This window comes from Chiloscyllium plagiosum, unplaced genomic scaffold, assembly GCF_037043375.1.
Source record: "Chiloscyllium plagiosum isolate Xiang-an unplaced genomic scaffold, Cpla_swu_hap1 HiC_scaffold_3, whole genome shotgun sequence".
NCBI classification, from domain to species: domain Eukaryota; kingdom Metazoa; phylum Chordata; class Chondrichthyes; order Orectolobiformes; family Hemiscylliidae; genus Chiloscyllium; species Chiloscyllium plagiosum.
In genome coordinates this window covers 85,699,917-85,719,854 of record NW_028270141.1, presented here as the reverse complement: position 1 = coordinate 85,719,854, position 19,938 = coordinate 85,699,917, and the positions used below count along the sequence as shown (strand labels likewise).

At 39.4% G+C, this 19,938-nt stretch overlaps 1 protein-coding gene and 1 long non-coding RNA gene across 5 annotated transcripts in view; one reads left to right on the top strand and one right to left on the bottom strand.

Moving 5' to 3' along the window:
• LOC148150618 (uncharacterized) overlaps positions 1–7,745 on the top strand; it is a 35,873-nt gene extending 28,128 nt beyond the window's left edge. The window contains exons 2-3 of the long non-coding RNA XR_006310670.2: positions 5,414–5,486; positions 7,400–7,745. This is a non-coding gene — a long non-coding RNA (uncharacterized LOC148150618). The remainder of the gene's footprint in view (positions 1–5,413; positions 5,487–7,399) is intronic.
• The window catches only part of dse (dermatan sulfate epimerase), an 85,325-nt gene that overhangs the window by 35,500 nt on the left and 29,887 nt on the right, over positions 1–19,938 (bottom strand). For 2 of the 4 annotated variants that reach the window (XM_043684798.2, XM_087981184.1), the window contains exon 2: positions 10,521–10,988. The exons of 1 other annotated variant lie outside the window; for it this stretch is intronic. In XM_043684798.2, coding sequence (XP_043540733.2) covers positions 10,521–10,936 — 416 coding nt within the window. In that variant the 5' untranslated portion in view covers positions 10,937–10,988. Of the gene's footprint in view, positions 1–10,520; positions 10,989–19,938 lie in introns of those variants that run through there. One more of the 4 variants, XM_087981194.1, reaches the window with a different exon arrangement.

Genomic DNA, 19,938 nt, shown 5'->3' with positions numbered 1-19,938 from the left:
ATATATGAAATTATGAGGAGCATAGCTGGAATGGATAGGAACATCCATTTCAGTTAGCAGACAATTCATAATCAGGTTGTCATTTTTTTCACCCAGAGATGATGGGTCTGAAATTCTCTGTCTGAAAGAGTGACAGAGGCATGTTTTACACTGATTAACTAAGTGTGCCTGATTATAACTGCTGCTCTTTATGTTCACCCAGACGGATAAATCAAACATCTCACTGACATTTAAATAGTCCAATTACTGAAAGATTTAGTCATCATGCATAAGAGTATGTGTGAAAGATAATATTCAGTTCATACGCCAAGAGGTATGTATTGTTACATCTGATGATTTTTGCCTTTATATAAATAAATAGTATATGTCAACTCTACAAAGGAGAAAATTTATGCCAATTAACCCAAGAAAGCATAAGCTGCAGACTCAAAGTTGATAAAAATAGCTGAGATGACTATTTCAGAAGAATTTAAAAGTCTAAGTAAACAGAGATAATCTGTAAATACCAGAAAATGATTCTGCTTATGAGGAACCGCTCAGCCCAATATGACTGTGCAAGCCCTCTGTCAAACCTATATAATTAATTCCACTTCCCTATTACAGATTTTTTTACAGATTACATTACAGTGTAGAAACAGGCCCTTCGGCCCAACAAGTCCACACCGACCCGCCGAAGCGAAACCCACCCATACCCCTACATTTACCCCTTACCTAACACTACGGGCAATTTAGCATGGCCAATTCACCTGACCCTGCACATCTTTTGGACTGTGGGAGGAAACCGGAGCACCCGGAGGAAACCCACGCAGACACGGGGAGAACGTGCAAACTCCACACAGTCAGTCGCCTGAGGCGGGAATTGAACCCGGGTCTCAGGCGCTGTGAGGCAGCAGTGCTAACCACTGTGCCACCGTGCCGCCCTATTCTCTCTCCACAACAAGAATGTCAATATGTTTTTCATTATGCTTGTTTTAGTTGAGAAAAAACTATAATATGGAACATATCTCTAAAAATTACATTGCAAAAGCTCATCTCAAAATTGCTGTTAGGAAAAGCTTCTTGAGAGAAACACAGGCTTTTATCACAGGTAGGAGTGCCATGAGTCCATACAAAGAATAGTTTACATCAGAGGATGGTTTCAGGTGGAGAGGAACATAAATGTTAAGCAAAATTCTGGTGTTAAAAGGTATATGACTGAGGGTTCTCATTTCCATTTGGCAAACTATTTGAAACATGGGCAGATGTAAAATATGAGGGAGGGGTTGCATTTGGAACAGAATAACAAAACAAAATGCCATGTTTTGCTTAAAGAGAGAATGAAGCAAAAGGTAGAAGGAACCCTGGAAGCTTTGACAAAGCCATCATCACAATTCCTCCTCAAGTCTACACATTGTTCAGTTCCAATTGCAAGGTTGATTCAGGTCTTTCAGTTGATATTAGTTGATTCAGGTGTTGATTCATTTATTTTTGACAAATATGAAATCTGAATGAATTGTCAAACGTATTACAGTCTTTTGCATGAAAAAGTTAAAGAATGGGTTATCCACTAGTTGGTGATTCAGCCCAGGAACAGCAATTGTTACTACCTTTTATTCCTGTTACTATCCTAATTTATATCAGGATAATTGACAAAATCCATCGTCATTACTCTACAGTTCTCACATCTTTATAGAATGTGCCTGGTAATTTGCTATTTGCCTCATGATTTGTGTATCAATAGTATGCACCTGGGAGCTCAATACTCCTCTATTGTTACTTAATTCTCACCAAATAGTTAATATCTTGACCTTTCAACTACATAATTTGTCTCCAATGCTTTAAACATTTTCTTGGCCAATGCCACCAACTATTTTTTTTAAAACCATTCTCCTCACTCCTGAATCTTATAGGCACAATGTTAAGTTCTGAATCCTTCCCGTACTTCTATTATTGTCAGTATAGCAGAGCCCCATGTGGCACTTGTGCCGACTTAGCTTACCACACACATACAGACTGCAAACACAAAAGCCACTTTGCATTTCCTCCCTATCTGTTTCCTCATATTCTCAGACCATCTGCCTTACTTCATTGCCGGTGCACTTTGTAGTTCCTCTCTAATTTTTCCACCCAGCTCCCCTCCCCCTCTCTCAAATTAATTTTAACTCTCACCCGCTATATTAGGTAAGCTTTAACATGCACACTGATCCCAGTATTGATGAGATTCAACCCATGAACTCTCAACAGCTTCCACCTGCCAAATTTGGTCCCAATGTCACAGATCTGAAACCCTCCATCCTGTATGATTTTATCGAACTTTTTTCAATGTATTTGTGTTTGGCACTGGGAGTAAGTCTAGCTTTTTAACTTCCTCAGCAGATCCTGCCAGTCTGACTGCTGGCCTTGAATACTTTCAATGGTAATCATTTGGACATGGACCCTAATTCATGATTGGTCCCCTTTTATTGCCTCCAAACATTCACCAGCCTAGTGATGTCCTTCATCTTGGCATTGACAAGGCAACATGTTATGTGAGCCTTGTACAGAGGTTGTGGAATTGTAGGCACTAGTACCTTCACAATGAACAATCTCTGCTGATTTGCACGGGTGTAATGTTACAGAGTGGACGTAGACACAGAGAGGTTCATTGATTTTACTAAAGATAAACACCAAGAATTATTTCAGACAATCTAAAAAGGAATTTAATCTGCTTTTCCAGTGCAATATACCAGATTGTGAATCAAATGAAGAAAGCCTTAATGTCTGCTTTGTCTTACAGCAGGATCAAATTGATCATTGAGTAATAGTTTCCACAGAGTATCAGGAAAACAACATTTGTTGTAACCCACAATTTATTTTTTTTCCTGACATAATTAGCTCTTTGCGTGCACTATTAAAAAAAAAGTTCAAATCCATATTAAAAGGCTTCCCAGAAGAAATTGTACTTATTTTGGAAGAGAGCGAGAGATGCATGTAAGAGCTGTGCATTACTTACATCAGAAGACATCATAAGTAAAGTATGTTATCTAAAGATGCCCTTCTGTGTAATTTATGTTATTGTTGTGCTGTGAAGTTAGAAATAAGGAAGTACAGTGCTGCAAACTTTGTTTTTCTTTTGAAAACACTGCCCATTTTAAAAAGCATTGTGGTTGCTGGAAGCCAGTTATCCCAGCTCTTTTAAAATCTCTGAGAATTCCTCAGAGTAGTTTGTACTTTCTACCAGTGTCTGCGTGGGTTTTCTCCTGGTTCTCCGGTTTCCTCCCACAGTCCAAAGATGTGCAGGTTAGGTGAATTGGCCATGCTAAGTTGCCATAGTGTTAGATAAAGGGGGGAAATGTAGGGGAATGGGTCGGTGTAGACTTGTTGGGCCGAAGGGCCTGTTTCCACACTAAGTAACCTAAAAAAAAAATCTAAATCTAAATCTAGTATCTCAAGACTAATCTACTTCAGCTCCATCATAAGCTTAGAAGTCAGATATACATGGATAATGTTCAGCACCTTTCACAGATCCTAGAATACTGAAGCAGCTCATGTCCATATGCAAAAAAAAACTGGACAATATCCAGGCTTGGGCTGCCAAGTGGCAAGTAACATTCATACCACACAAGTGTGTCAGGCAATGACCATCTCCAACAAGAGAGAATCTAACCCATTAACATTTGACAACCATTGCTTTACTATCACTGAAACCCCACTATTAACATCCTGGGGTTAATCATTGAGGAGGAATTGAACTGGACTAGCCCTACAAATACTGTGGCTAAAAGAACAGATCAGAGGCTAGGAATTTTGCAGGGATTACCTCACCTCCTGACTCCCCAAAATCTGCCCACCATCTTCAAGGCACTGGCATTGAGCCAAAATCCAGAAATTCCCTCCCTAATAGCACTGAGTATATCACATTAAGTAGACTATAGTAGATCACCACCACCACCACCACCTACTCGAGGGCAATTGAGGTTGGGCAACAAATACTGGCCCTGCCAATGAAGTCCAAATCCCCTAAATTAAATATTAAAAAATGTAAATAGATCATTTACCAAACATTGCTTTAATTCCAATTCCTCTTCCCCCCTACCACATGCTCATTAAAATCCTGCTTTTAACACAGCACTGGGTCACTGTTGCACAGTCTTGCTCCCCACCCCCTCCTTCATATGTAAACCTGAACAATAATAGCTGTCAACAATGCAATATAGTCACATTGTGATATTGGGAAACTATTGCTTCTTGCCCTTTACCGGACTACAGAATTTGATATGGCGATCACACCTTTGGCGAATGCTTCTTCACTGTTGTCCAGCTGAATGGGACTGCACTTGGCTGGTTCTATTATCTAGCTAATCACAGCCAAAGTATCAATTTCATTGGCTTTGTCCCTGTTCACGCACAAACAACCTCTGGTGTCACATTAAGAAGCAATCCTTAGCTCTCTCCTATTTGTCATATACATGCTGCCTCTCAGCAACATCAAAAACATGGAACTAATTTACACCAATGCAATAATGATACCCAGCTCCATCTCACTAACAATGCCTTGACTCCTCCATTAATACTAAATTATCAGAAAGCTTACCTGACATCCAATACTGGATGAGCAGAAATTTCTTTAAGCTAAATATCAGGAAGAGTATAGTCACTGATTTCAGTCTCACCTCCAAACACTGGTTCATTGACTCTATCCCCTTTCCTGGCAACTGTCTAAGAATAAACTAGAATGCAACCACAATGTCATAGCTGAACCAGAGATGTGATTCCAATCACTAAGACCACCACTTCCTACTCATTTAACATCACCACACTGACTCCACATTAGCTCATCTGCTGCTGGAATCCTCATTCCTGTCTTAGTTAGTTCCAGAATAAACTATTCCTGCATACTTCATTTCATAACATTGAGGAATTCTAAAACTCTGTTGCCTTGTCCTTATGTGCAATAAGTTACATTCACTAATCGGGATTGTGCTTTCTGATCTCCACCGACTCCTGCTGAAGCAATGCATTTATTTTACAATTTTATTGCTTTATGTTTTTAAATCCAATCTGGCCTCAAAGCCACCTATCTTTCTAATCTTTTCAGCCTTAACAACAGTTATCTTCACTTTGATAATTCTGGCTGCCTGAACAGGTTTGACTTTATTTGTTCAACCAGTGGTTTCTGTGCCTGCAAATGCTAAGCTCCAAATTTCCCTCCGTAAAGTTCTAAGACTCTCTAACTCTCTTCTTTTCCTTTACATCACCTCTTAAAACCGACTTGTTTTACAAAACTTTCAGCTGTTTGCCCTGTTTACCTTATATGGCTCAGAGTTTAATTTTCTCTTTAACACTCCCATGATGCATCTCATTGAAATTTATTCCATGGAAGATATTATGAAAGTTATTGTTGCTATGAACATTATAATAATGCTCAAATTTCAGTCATGTATATTTCCAACAGGCTTTCTGGGTCACTATCAGGATCAGGCACCTTGGCATTCCCCAGCTATCCCCCTCTCAAAGGAAATATTGAGGTAAGCCATAACAATCATCTTGTCAAACCTGAAACAAAATAAAATAACTACTAATGCTGGAGATCGGAAATAAAAGCAAAGAGAGAAACTCAGCAGGCCTGGCAGCATCTGTGGAGATAGAAACAGAGTTAATGTTCCAAGTCCAGTGATCCTTTGTCAGAACTGAAAACATTTGGGAAATGGTGCTTTTATGTCGATAAATATGGGGAAGGGTAGGGCAAAGGAGTAGTGAGTTGATTGGATGGGGACCTTGCTCAAACACAAACACAGAGAGAGAGACAGAGAGAGAGAGAAAAGAGAAGCAGGCAAAATAATCGCTGATGATAAGTTGGAGAGAGATAAGTGCTGAATGGATGTTAATGAGGAGTGTGAATAGTTGAAAATGGGTTGGCTGTGCTGGAAACAGCCCATACAGAATAGGACCTGGGGGAAATCGCAGATCACCAATTCCCAGTTGTCTCCCATTTAACACACCACCATGTTCCCATGCTAATATGTGGCACAGTGGCTCAGTGGTTAGCACTGCTGCCTCACAGTGCCAGGTACCCAGGTTCAATTCCAGTCTCGGGCAACTGTCTTTGTGGACCTTGCACATTGTCTGTGTGGCTTTCCTCCAGGTGCTCCGGTTTCCTCCCACAGTCAAAAAGATGTGCAGGTTAAGTGAACTGGCCGAGCTAAATTGCCCATAGTGTTCAGGGATGTGTATGTTAGGTGCATTAGTAAGGGGAAATATAGAGTACTATGGTACCTTGATCAGAGTGTGTTATTCTTCAGAGGCTTGGTGTGGACTTGTTGGGCCAAAATGGCCTGGTTCCACACTGTAGGGATTCTATAATATCTCTGCCTCAGGGCTATTGCAGTACTCCAGAAAAGCTCAATGCAAGCTGGATGAACAACATCTCATCTTCTGTTGAAGTCCCTTACAGTCTTCAGGACTCAACAGTGAGTTTAATAATTTTAGAACATGAACACCCTCCTCCAGTTTGTTGCCCACCCTCATATTCTGTATGGATTTCTCCCAGCATATACAACCCATTTTCAGTTAGTCACACTCCCCATTAGCATCATTCAGCAGTGATCTCTCTCTGACTTATCAGCAACCCCCCTTGTCTGCTTCTCCTTTCTCTCTTTGGCATTGTCTCCATCTATGAGACTGACTCCTTCCCCCCCCCCCCTCAATATCAATCACTGTCAGTAGAGATGTAAATAAAAAGCAGAAAGAATAAAGAAAAGCAGCCCATAACTTTGAAGTGGTGAGTGAGTCAGAATGGCTGTATTTATTTCCATTATCTGCTGCTCTGAAAATTAAAAGGAGACATCAGATAGAATTGGAATCTTTTATTTCTTTTGAAATACCACCATTTTCCAGCTCCCTGCAACTCTGATGAAGGGTCACTGGACTTGAAGTGCTAACTGTTTTTCTCTCCACAGATGCTGCTAGACCTGTTGAGTTTCTCCAGTACTGATCCAGTCTGGCTGCTTTCTAACCTGTATGCTTCAGTCACTCAGTAACAACTTTCATTAGTTTGGAGTTAAGAGTATCTGAAACTATACTTGCAGCTCAGAGTAGGAACTAGAACAAGAAATAAAACATATGGATGCACCAGTGAGGTAAGCTTAGTTCATAAATATTTTGCTTGAATGAATTTATTACATTTGGCTCCTATCTATGAACATTTCGGACACGATTGCATTGTGCTCTTAAGATTAAACATAGTCTAGATTAAGACACAATTAATTACAGACTAAAAACGTATCACTTGTTGGAATGGGAAGAAAAATGTCTCTCAAAAGGATGGAAGGACTTGTAAAACTCTCTCAGAATCTATGAAATTCTCTGGGTATGGTTCTTCTCTTCTTACAAAGGAAGGAAATGACTCACTGGTTAGCTCTTTCACTTTTTTGCTTTCTAGACAAAAACGGAAGGAAAAAAACGATGCAATGACACACCTGGTTACCCAATGCCTCTGACTCTGTCATTCAAGTGCCACCACCAAGCATGCAAAAACACAATGCTGAATCGTCTGTACAGATTGTACAGGGAACACTGTGGTTCAAATACAAGATTCTTGGCTGCTTAACATGAGTGCTCATGTTATACTTGCTTCTGTGTAGAAGAATGTGATTTTTTTTGTCATGTATAATCCCTTATATCTAGAGAGAATAAGGTTTTATGTTCAGCACCTGTCACATTTTCTACACCTGTCATTTACAATTCAGATACACTAAAAGTAAGTAATTAAAGTAGTAACAAAAGTGCCCATTGCAAAGACTCAGTGTTCCTTCAAATATACAAACTGGTCTCATCTTAAATTCAGAAGTGATTCAACAAAAGTTGATATTCTAACAACTGTACAGATCCGGAATTGAAATGGGTGGAGGCTTGTAATTCCTATTTTAAAATTAATTTAATACCGATTAAAATACAATGGTGTGGGTCAACTATTCTAAAGTGACACTACCATACTGAGGCAATAGATACACTCAAAATAAATTAAAAATGGGGAGAATTGTGTAGTCCATTGCATCTCATTCGAAAACAGGTTGAAAACTCCACCATTATAGCATCTAACTACTTCTTAAATAACAATGATTTTGTCTCCTTTAACATAGCTGATGTATATTCCAACTGAACTTTCTAAAATTTACTATTTAACAACCTTACTCTATCCCCTTTTGTGCTAATGCTATGAATTAAACTTGAGGTAGTATTTCAGAGTTACTTTCAACATCTTACATTCCAAGCCATTAATCACACATTTAGATTGAATATATGATTCTGTTCCCATAAAATATCACAAATTTTTACAACTTATTTTGAAGAAATCCTTTCTGACCAACATGCTTCTGTATTTTAGAGATATAAACTGTCTATTGATTTTGTCTTTTTTCAAACATAATATAACTTTGAGAAAAGACAAACATCAATAATCTTAAAAATCATTACAAAAAACACCAACAACTGAACTGTCTTAAATTTTCCTTTCTCTCTTCAAGTGAATCTTGGGAAATGCAGAAAACAGTTATTGTCCGTGGAAATACTGAAGTCATGACTACCATCAATAACCGACCCCTCAGTCCAACTTGTCCATGCTGACCAGATATTCCAAATCAATCCCACCTGCCAGCACCCCTCTCACCCTAAACCTATGCCCTCTGGTTCTAGACTTTCCCCATCTCAGGGACAATACCTTGTCTATTTACCCTATCCACGTCCCTCATGATTTTATATACATCATAAGGTCATCCCTCAGCCTCCGACACTAGGGAAAACAGCCCCAGCCTGTTCAACCTCTCCCTATAGCTCAAATCCTACAACCCTGGCAACATCCTCGTAAATCTTTTCTGAACCCTTTCAAGTTTCACAACATCCTTCCAATAGGAAGGAGACCAGAATTGAATGCAATATTCCAAAAGTAGCCTAACCAATGTCCTGTACAGCTGCAATATGACCTCCCAACTCCTGTACTCAATGCTCTGATCAATAAAGGAAAGCATACCACATGCCTTCTTCACTATCCTATCTACCTGTGACTCCACTTTCAAGGAGCTATGAATCTGCACTCCAAGGTCTCTCTGTTCAGCAACACTCCCTAGGACCTACCATTAAGTGTATAAGTCCTGCTAAGATTTGCTTTCCCAAAATGCAGCACCTTGCATTTCTCTAAATTAAACTCCACCTGCCACTTCTCAGCCCATTGGCCCATCTGATCACAGTCCAGTTGTAATCAGAGGTAACTTTCTTTGCTGTCCACTACACCTCCAGATTTTTTGTGTCATCTGTAAACGTACCAACTATACCTCCTGTACTCACATTCAAATCATTTATATAAATTTGTCTTTTACCTTCGAGTCAATTCTACATCCAAATGGCTAGTTCTCCCTGTATTCCATGAGATCTAACCTCGCTAACCAGTCTCCCATGGGGAACCTTGTCGAACACCTTACTGAAGTCCACATATCCATGCAAGCTTGTTGCTAAGAATATATTGGTACTACAGAACACAAAGCATCTTTTGCCTGAAAAAAAATCTAGCACTAACAACTCAACCAGGTCTGGAAGCCACTAAACCAACAAGAGACAATGAACCTGAAAGATGAGCACCTTGCTCTGATCAAGCACTCTCTATAGGAATGACCCTTCTCATGGAAGGTGGTGTCAAAATATTGGACAAACTGATAATAACAACTTTCCTGCTTGTCATTAAAAGTCCTGAGTACTTTGGAGATGTTGGACAAAAATGTTTGTACAGTGACTGATGAAAGTGGTACAAACTAGAATTAACACAGTCTTATGAATGAATAACAGTTTTCTTAGCTGACAATGTATAGTGGGCAACTTGTAAATGCAAATGATTCTATTTGCAATATCATTATGAATTTATAGAGAAATGTATTTAATTAGTGCTGCCATAGTCATAGAGCTCATCCTCTGCTTATCTGCTTTCATTTTAGTTTGTGGCAACCATTAAACACATTAGTTGAAACACCAGCATCCCATATTAATTGTAAGAGAACCAAACATTTCATTACCCAACTGGTTGATTCTTCACAACAGTCAGCCAATTTTCTCTTCACATATTTTTGACTAATTTACATAAGAGATAAAAGCAAATAAAAAAACTCTAATGCCCCTATGATTTTTCTCCCAGGTGCTCAGTGGCAATTTGTAAATTCATCTTTAATACCTGGTGGTTTCAGAACAATCCAGGAAATCTGAAACCCTACAACCATCTTCCTTTCTACCCAATTAATGAATGATCTGTGGTAATTCAGAATTAAAGGAAACATTAAATATGTGAATAAAGAATAAGCAAATGTTAACTCAAAACTACTGCCACATTTTGACAATACTGATTTTTTTGTCCTTATATATATGCTATGCAGGGAATACAATTAAGAGTGCACTGTACCAGCAGATTAAATGGTACTAAAGCTGCGTTGTTTGTGTACATGCACAAAATAAAAACAGAACAATAAAAAATCTCCCAAAGGCAGAAAGGCATGCTTTAGAAAAACAAGACAAAAATCTACCAACTAGGCTGAGATGCCATCCTCTCCATGTAGTCCATTGCAAACTCCATGGCATCTGTTCTTTCAGGAAACAGTACACAGAACATAGCCAGTACTCCCAGATTGTTGCCGTAGATTTCATTCCAGTGAGCACTAAAATGTTTTGGATCCCAGGGAGGCAGGTACTCCCCTGGACTAGATAGCATGATTTGCCCTGCATCCCAAATCCTGTTCGCAATATTCCGGTGAGTACTTCTCGCCTTGAGTCGCAGATCCTCCACATCACTTTTACTAAAGTACAGCATGGGATGACCGTCATAATTTCCATTCATAAAGTGGATGCTACCACCAGATTTTTCATTTACAGTGTATGCTAATAGGGAGCAGAACAGATTTATGAAAAATATGACTGGTATTCCATGTGTGTATGTCTTCATTGTGGCACCAGATCACCAAAACCGATGTCCAACCAAATCATCTTCAATAACTCTGCAAAAGAAAAATACTTGTCACAAAATATAATTGCCACAAGAAGCCCCTCTGTGTAGAGGTCAGCAGAGGGCAGGATTAAGCACAGTCCCAATGTCACCCAAAATATCAAAAGGGAAGTCAGGTGCACGATTATATTCTACAAAAAGAGTAACATATGCTGTGCATAAAAGGGAAACCTATAGACACTCGACATCGGTAGTTCTTGTATAATGCAATTGTTGCATTTTTATGCGATCCTGCGCTATATAAAAATCGTGCAATAAAAATAGCACTTAAAGTGTTGGCGATGCACTCGCGTTGTAGCCAACATGTTTTAAAAGTTCACACTTTAGAAACAGTGTCCCTTATTCATCAATCACATTACAGCCCATTCACATTGATAAAACATGCGTCCTAGCAGAACGACCTGCACTTGGATTTCCAGAAGGAATTTGATAAGGTGACACGTGAAAAGGTCATCACAAAAAACAAATGGTCACAGTGTAGGAGGTAACATATTTGCATGGATGGAAAATTAAGTGGCTGGCAGAAAACACAGAACATGCATAATTGGGTTTTTATCTGATTGTCAGGATGTGGTTAGTATAGTCCCACAGGGTCTGTGCAACTGCCTCGGCGTGTTACAATTGCTTAGATGTGGTGTGCAGGGGCATGGTAGGTAGGAAAGTATGTTGTGACATGATAGATAGACAGACAGATAGACAGACAGATAGACAGACGGACAGAGACAGATGGACAGAGACAGATGGACAGAGACAGACGGACAGAGACAGACGGACAGAGACAGACGGACAGAGACAGACGGATATTTGGCAGATTGTGTGTAATGCAGGAAAATGTGAAGTTTGTTTCTTTGGCAGTAAGGTATGAAGATACAGTGCATAATTAAGATAGCCAATATTTGTTATCCTTTACATGAAAGGAATTGAAAGTAAAAAGACATCATGCTGCAGTTATGCAAAGCATTGGTGAGACTACATCTCAAATACTATGTGCAGTTTTTGTTTCCTTTTGTAATAAAGTATGTAAATGCATTTGAGGTCATTTACAGGAGGTATACTAGACTATCACCTGGAATGAGTAGGTTGTCCTGTGAGGATAGATTGGACACACTGGGCCTGTTTCCACTGGAGTTTAAAATGAGGGGTAGCTTGATTGAAGTATGTAAGATCCTGAATAGTCTTGACAAAATTTACGTGAAAAGGATCAGTCCAGAACTAGAGGGCACTGTTTTAGAATTAGAGGTCACCCTTTCAAGACAGAGATGGGGAAAGAATGTCTCTTGCAGATGGTTGTACGATTTAGAACTCTCTGCTTCAGAAGGTGGTGGAGGTGGGTCATTGAATAATTGTAAGAAAGAGCTGAATATGTTCTTGTTAGCAAGGGGAATCAAGGGTTATTGGATATAGATAGGAATGTGGAATTTGAATCATTATCATACTGAATTAGAGACAAAAAAAAACTGCAGATGCTGGAATCCAGAATAGACAGGCAGGAGGCTGGAAGAACACAGCAAGCCAGGCAGCATCAGGAGGTGGAGAAGTCAACATTTTGGGTCAACATTTCTTCAGGACTGGGGATAGGTGTAGGGCGAGCTGCAGATAAAGGGGGTGAGAGGGGGCAGTGTGGTGAGGTGGGGATAAGTGAAGACAGTAGAGGGTATGACCTGGTAGGTCATTGGGAGGAGCGGAAGGGAGTCAAGGAATGGGAAGGGTGGTTATTTGAAGTTATAGATCTCAATGTTGAGTCCTCTGTGCTGTAAGCTGCCCAGGCAGAAGGGGAGGTGTTGTTCATTGTTGCAATGGAGGACGCCAAGGATGGTCATGTCGGAAAGGGAGTGGGAAGGAGAACTAAAATGACGGTGACAGGGAGGTCTGGTTGGCCCTTGCAAGCCTGTCGGAGATGCTCGGCGTAACGTTCCCTTAGTTTACATTTGGTCTCCCAGATGTAGAGAAGTCCACATTGGGAGAACCGGGTACAGTAAATTAGGTTGGAGGAGAGGCAGATGAACCTCTGTCTCACCTGGGAGGACTGTTTGGGGCCCTGGACGGAGGCAAACGGGGTGGTGTGCTGACAGATTTTGCATCCTTTCTGGTTGCAGTTCCCCGTACGCCCACCCCCAGCCCTGAAGAAGGGTTAGACCCAAAATGTTGACATCTCTACCTCATGATTGTACCAAATGGCTGAGTAGGCTTGAGATGTCCTGTATAACTACAGAATAACATCTTTACCTTTATGTTCAATTCCTTTCAATATAAAAGGATAACATCTATTAGCTTTGTGGTTATGTACTGTACCTGCATTGTGACTTTTTGAATTGTTTGTTCTGTTCCTAATTCATATGTTCAGATGTCTCATCCAGTATTGCTCACCATTAGTTTTGATAAGAACTTTAATGGTTAATAGAAAATTCAAAACTCAGCAGGGGTAGATCAGTCAGCCTTTGAGTGTACTCAGCCATTCATTATGATCTTGACTGACCTTCTATCTCAATGCCATATTCTAGTTTTCCCTCCATACCTCGTGATGTCTTTAGTATCTAAAAATGTATTAATCTTTTTCTTGAATATAATCAGTTATCCAATCTCCACAAGCTTCTGTGGATTTGAATTCCACAGGTTGACCACTGAGTGAAGTAGTATTTCCTTATCTCAGTCTAAACGGCCCACTTCACATTCTGAAATGGTGACCTCCGATTCTAAACCAGGAGAAACATCCTCCCTGTATCTAGTCTGTTTGCCTCTGTTAGAATTCTTCTAAACTCTAGTAAATGTAGGATCAGTCAAACTAATCTCTCCTCATAAGAGTTCCTCAGAGTAGCATCCTAGCCCAACTATGTTCAGCTGACACTTTCTCCATCATAAGGTCAGAAGTAGGGATGTTCATTAACAATGTTCAGCATCGTTTGAGACTCCTCAGATACTTAAGCAGTCCATGTTCAAATGCAACAAAACCTGGATAATAGCCAGTTTAGGCCAACAAGTGGCAAGTAACTTTCACTAATACTAGGCAATAACTATCTCCAATAAGAGGCAAACTAACCACCGTCCCTTGACAATGGTGTTACTATCACTGAATTCCCCACTATCAACATTCTTGGTAATTACAGTTGACCAGAAAATCCACAGAGTGGCTACATTATCAGGTCAGAGGCTACGGATCCTCTGTAGTAACTCACTTTATGACTCCCCAAAGCCTGTCTATCATCTATGAGCCACAAGACAGGAGTGTGATTGGAATATTCCCCACTTGCCTGGATGGGTGCAGCTCCAGCAAGAATCTTGACACCATCCATGACAAAGCAGCCTACTTGACTGGTACCACATCCATAAACATCTACTCCCTCCACCACTGATACTCAGTAGTGACAGTGTGTACCATCTACAAGATGCACTGCAGAAATTCACAAATGATCCTGAGGCAGCACCTTCCAAAACCATTATGACTTCCATCGAAAAGAACAAAGACAGCAGATACCTGGGAATACCATCAGCTTCAAGGTCCCCTCCAAATCACTCAGCATTCTGACTTGGAAATATATCGCTATTCCTTCACAGTCCCTGAACAAAATGCTGAAATTCCCTCGCTAATGGTATTGTGGGTCAACTCACAGCATGTGGACGGCAGTGGTTCATGAAGGCAGCCCACCAGCACTTTTCAAGGGCAACTTGGGATGGGCAATAAATGCTATGATGCCCACATTCCACAAATGAATAATCAAAAATAACTGTCATTTGCTGCTTCAGCACAGTGAACTTCTGCTGCACATTCTCTGTGGCATATATATCTTCTCCTAGATTGGGAGACCAAACTTGCACACAATAATTCAGAGGTAATCTCACCAAGGTCCTGCATAACTGCAGTAATTCCTAACTCTGAACTCAAATCCTTTTGCAATGAAGGCCAACATAGCATTTTACTTCGTAATTGCTTTTGCATCTGCCTGTTTACTTCCATTAAGAGACAGCATAAGAACTTCCCGATCCTTTTGTCTACCAAATTTTGCAGTATATCACCAGCTAAATAATATTCTGCCTTTCTGCTTTTCACATTGAAGACCATAAACAAATTAAGATTTTTGCATTTTTAATTACAAAATAATGAAATTTGAATAAGTTAATCCCTTATTTTATAGAGTGCTATCAGCATGGAATACATCCATTTGTATAAATTATTACTGTCCTTCTGCCTTCCATGAACTTGCATTCCCAGCTGCATGGAGCAATTTTATATTGAAGATCAACACTCACGTCCCCAGTGGATCTGGTCAGAGTATATCCATATAAAGCAATAGAACTGAGCACAATATCATTTTTACATGATGCTTCACAGCCATGACTCTCTCAATGCCTATGAAAAGTGGAGCAAAATACAGCTCATTTTGTTCATGAGTCAAATTAAAATTGTCAAATAACACATATGATAAAAGTGCATTGTTTCCCATGGATACATTGACGAGTTCTGATGACATTAGTAACCTAAACGGGAGATTCAGTATGAGCTTATTCAGCATGCCAGGTCCCTGAAAATATTAGAAATCTAGGGTAAAACGAAGGAGTGAATTGAAGAATGATAGATATGCAATCTTCCATCTTCATTTTTTAAAACGTACTCATTTGTGGGATGTGGAGGTCACTGAGTGGGCCAGCATTTATTATCTGCCATTAGTTGTCCTTGAGAAGGTGAGCTCCCTTTTTGAACCACTGCATTCCATTTGGTGTAGGTACACCCACAATGCTGTTAGAGAAGGAATTCCAGGATTTTGACCCAGTGAGAGTGAAGGAATGGCAATAGATTGACAAGTCAGGATGGTGAGTGATTTGGAGGAGAACTTGCAGGTGATTCCCAAGTCCCTGCTGTGTTTGTCCTTCAAAAAGGAAGTGGGTGTGTTTTTGGGAGGTGTGGCCTTATGGTCCTTGGCAAATTTTCTGCAGTGCATCTTGAAATCATTCAACATTGAGTTTCAGTGAAGTGGATGAATGTTTGAGCTTGCAAAGGAGTCAAGTGGGCTCCTTTGACCTGATTATGTCCAGATTCTTCAGTGTTAACAGAACTGGGTAAGTAGTAGCCAGATAAGTGGCCAGTATTCTCCACATTTTTTACTTGTGACTTATGTCTTTTGGACAGGCTTAGCGTAGTAAGAAGTTGCGTTACTTGGTGCAGTATTCCTAGCCTCTGACCTGCTCTTGGAGCTGCTATATTTATAAGTCTAGCCTAGTACAGTTTCTGGTTGATGGTAACCCACAGCATATTGATTTTGATGGATTCAGAAATGGGAATGCCATTGAAGGTCAAAGAAAAGATATTTACATTGTTTCAGATTGGAGATGGTCATTGCTGGCATTTGTGATGTATGACTGTTACTTGCAACAGGGCATCTAAATGTTTTGTGGAATCATTGGTCAGGACTATGTGTCTCCTGTTATTTTTCAGAATTCCATCCTGTCAGATATTTATACAGTTTAAAACAAAACAAAACAAAACAAAACCAAGTCACACAAATACGGAGCCACAAAATGTAACAAATTGACCAGATGGTGACTAGGACTCAATGGAATAGTTTGATTACTTCCTGTAAAACTCACCAATTTGCCCAAACCCATTTGATTAAACTATAATTTCTGTAAGGCAACAATTCTGCAGTTCTCTATGATAAAAATTCTGGTAACACTCAGCAAAATAGGCAGCATCTGTCAAGATGGTACAGTTAATGTTTTAGGTCAGTAATTTGTCATTACAATATATATATACAACCAAAGGTCATCAAACCAATATGTTAACCATATGTTCCTCTTCCAAAGATACTGCATTACCTCACAGTCATGGAGATGTATCCTGTTGAATATAAAATTGCTGACATTTTCTGGTGGTACTTCAGAATTTTGGCACCTATTGTTTTGGTCTCATTCTGCTTATCAGAAAAACATACGTATTTCAATTGATTGTCATTAGCAAGTTCGCCTTTTGTTCTCTGAACAACATTTAGGTACACATTCGTGTTTATAATATGCAGTGAAGGAATGTACATTCTGTCCTTATAATAATGATTTTGAATGACATATCTGCTTTGATCTGAAATAAATAAGGTTGTTCTGTAAGTAACACAGAAACAAGGAGTAGATTTTCGGTTGAATGTGAAATTAGGAAATTGCTGTCCCGATGCATTGCTCACCCATTAGCTTATAAGAAATGCCTTGCAGTCTAAGCCACTATTGAATTGTGTTAAGTAGTATGAGGTTCATGGTTTTGCCCAGCAGATACAAATTAGACTCATCACAGAAAGAGAAGGCTTGCCCACTTCAGTCCAAGTATCTCTTTTGACAATAATATAACTTCTAATTACTGAAAAATAACCATTGTGCAGAAAAAATAATTTGTTTAAATGAACTTTAAGTGATTATTCTTTCATTTTTTTCTTTTCTTAATCTACACATGATTTGATATTAAATTCATTGTTCTCACCAATACTTCCTGGTTATGGCAATGCATAGTTGCTTGTCTAGTTCAGGCTGGTGCTCGATACCCAATAAAGGATGCTGACTCATGTCCATCTCTAATTTAGGGCAACTTGAGACCATAAAAGCTTGGGAAATTAAATGCACAAGGGCAAGTCTATTGAATGGCAGGTGACATTCACTCACCTGGCATAGTATTTTTTGCCCTATGTCTCATCTGAAGGACAGCAACTGAAGCATTTGTTCAGTACCATACTGGAATGTCAGCCCGAGAGGTACACTGAATGAATGAATTTGTTAAATAGGTTACAAAGGTATTTCACACACACATACTAATGTTCTTCTTATTAAAATCACACAGCAACATGTCAATCCATGTGAATAAGATAGCTAATGTCATTGCTGCAAAATAATCTGCTACCTCACTTCTACTGGCACATGATTAACATATTGAACCTGGGTGACTGAACCAGTATCTTATGTCCCACTAAATATGATATCCAATTCCCCAACACAGTTGATGTTTGAACCATCTGGTACTATGTAGTTTGTCCTTAACTAGGTTTCCATTATTCCAATGCCAAAATCGGTCATAATAGACAACCATTTTGCAATAGAATGGCAATATTCCAAAGACCTCTCCAACAGTGGTTTGCTGTCACAAGTAATGAATACATTTGCCATCTGTCTACTTAAGGGCTGCTCTGTGCTAACTTTTGTATAGGATTTATGTCAAAAGTAACCAGACATTTTTTCAATTCACTCATATCTTGATATTTTGCTCTATAAATGTATAATATTAGGTAATTCTATGAATTTGCAATCACAGTACATGTCTGTTTTAAATACTTGTCAGGGATTCAGGCGGAGAGTTGAGTGAACCCTGCAGAATTTCTATCCATTAAATTTAAAAGATGGACAATTCTGTATCAAGCTCACCAACCTCTAAACTTAAATTCCCAATGTGCTGTTTTGACACCAAACTTTTGGGTTGGAAATGCAACTTTTCAAAATATACCCTTATATGGAAAAAGGTCTATAACAAATGGAACTTAGGCAATCATTTGATGCTATGTTTTCACATTTATGGCAATTTATGTATTTGGCAAAAAAAAAACAAAATGCATACCTTACAAGTTTTCACTCCCAGTGTGAAGCTTGGAAACACCAGGAAAATAATACAAATTCACAACTATATAGTGCCTTTATCATAGAAAACAAGCCCAAGATCTTCATAGAAATATGGATGCTAAGCAAAATAAGGTAATATTAATGATGAACAAAAATTTGTTTAAAGAAGTGGGTTTTAAGAAGTGATCTAGAGGACAAAGTGCAAGTTTTTTGGAAGGAATTTTAAAACGTAAGGCTTCAGTAACTAAAAGTATGAATGGCAATGATAGGACAGAAGAAAATGGAGATCCTAAAGAGGCATGATAGAAGTGTTTTAGGGTTAAAGAACCTTTCAGGAATAGGGAAGTGGTGAAGCCATAGAGAGATAATGAAGGGCAGGATTGAAAAGATGCAGGAGCTTTAGCGGATTTATCACAAAAAAATGACTAATAATTGCAGAGAAGCAATGAACAAAGCCGTTAGAATACTGAAATGCCCGATGACCAAAACAACTTCGGGGGAAGTCACAATTAGATCCAGTACTGGCTACTACATTCACTTCTAAATACTAGAGATAAGGAAGAGCTACGCAGATAATGCCGCAGGTTTAGTTATGAGGAGTAACTGAAGAAATGTGGCCTGGACTGCCTTTTCCCATACTGAGCCATTTTTCATTGTTTCTCAAGTCATATTTATGCCCTGCAGAACTGCAAGTGCCTGATACAGCTACAGTGTACCTCTGCTTTAAGTAGTGCAAGCTGCTACACAGTGCTGAGCAGTAGCTATGTTGAATGCATGCAGCCGACGAACAGCACACAGAACAAAGCTGGCTCACGAGCAACGCAAACTCAAAAGCAGAAAATCATGGACACGATCCCTGGGCTGGTTTATATGAGGTATGCAACTTAGCCCACTAACAATGTTAAGAACCTCATATCTATTTATTTGGGATTCTCTTTAAATTATGGTAAAATGGAAGTGGTCATATGATCTGTTTTGAAGACTGTGACAACAGTTTTGGCTGAAGGGGGTTGTTGGAGGTTACAGGAGACACAGACTGTTTAACTGTGATGATGATGCAAGGTGTTTACACTTGTAGACAATGGCAGAAAACTGTAGACTAACAGTGGATACATTATGAATCTCCAAAATCCCATAAAAATGCTCAGAATGTTAGGTTGTAAACATGAGGAGGAGGAGCTGGTGCTGGACTGGAATGGACAAAGTTAAAATTCACAACGCCGGGTTATAGTCCAATAGGTTATTTGGGAGCACTAGGTTTTGGAGCACTGCTCCTTCATCAGGTAGCTGTGGGACAGGATCATAAGACACATGGTCCTGCTTCACAACCACCCGATGAAGGAGCAGCAATCCGAAAGCTA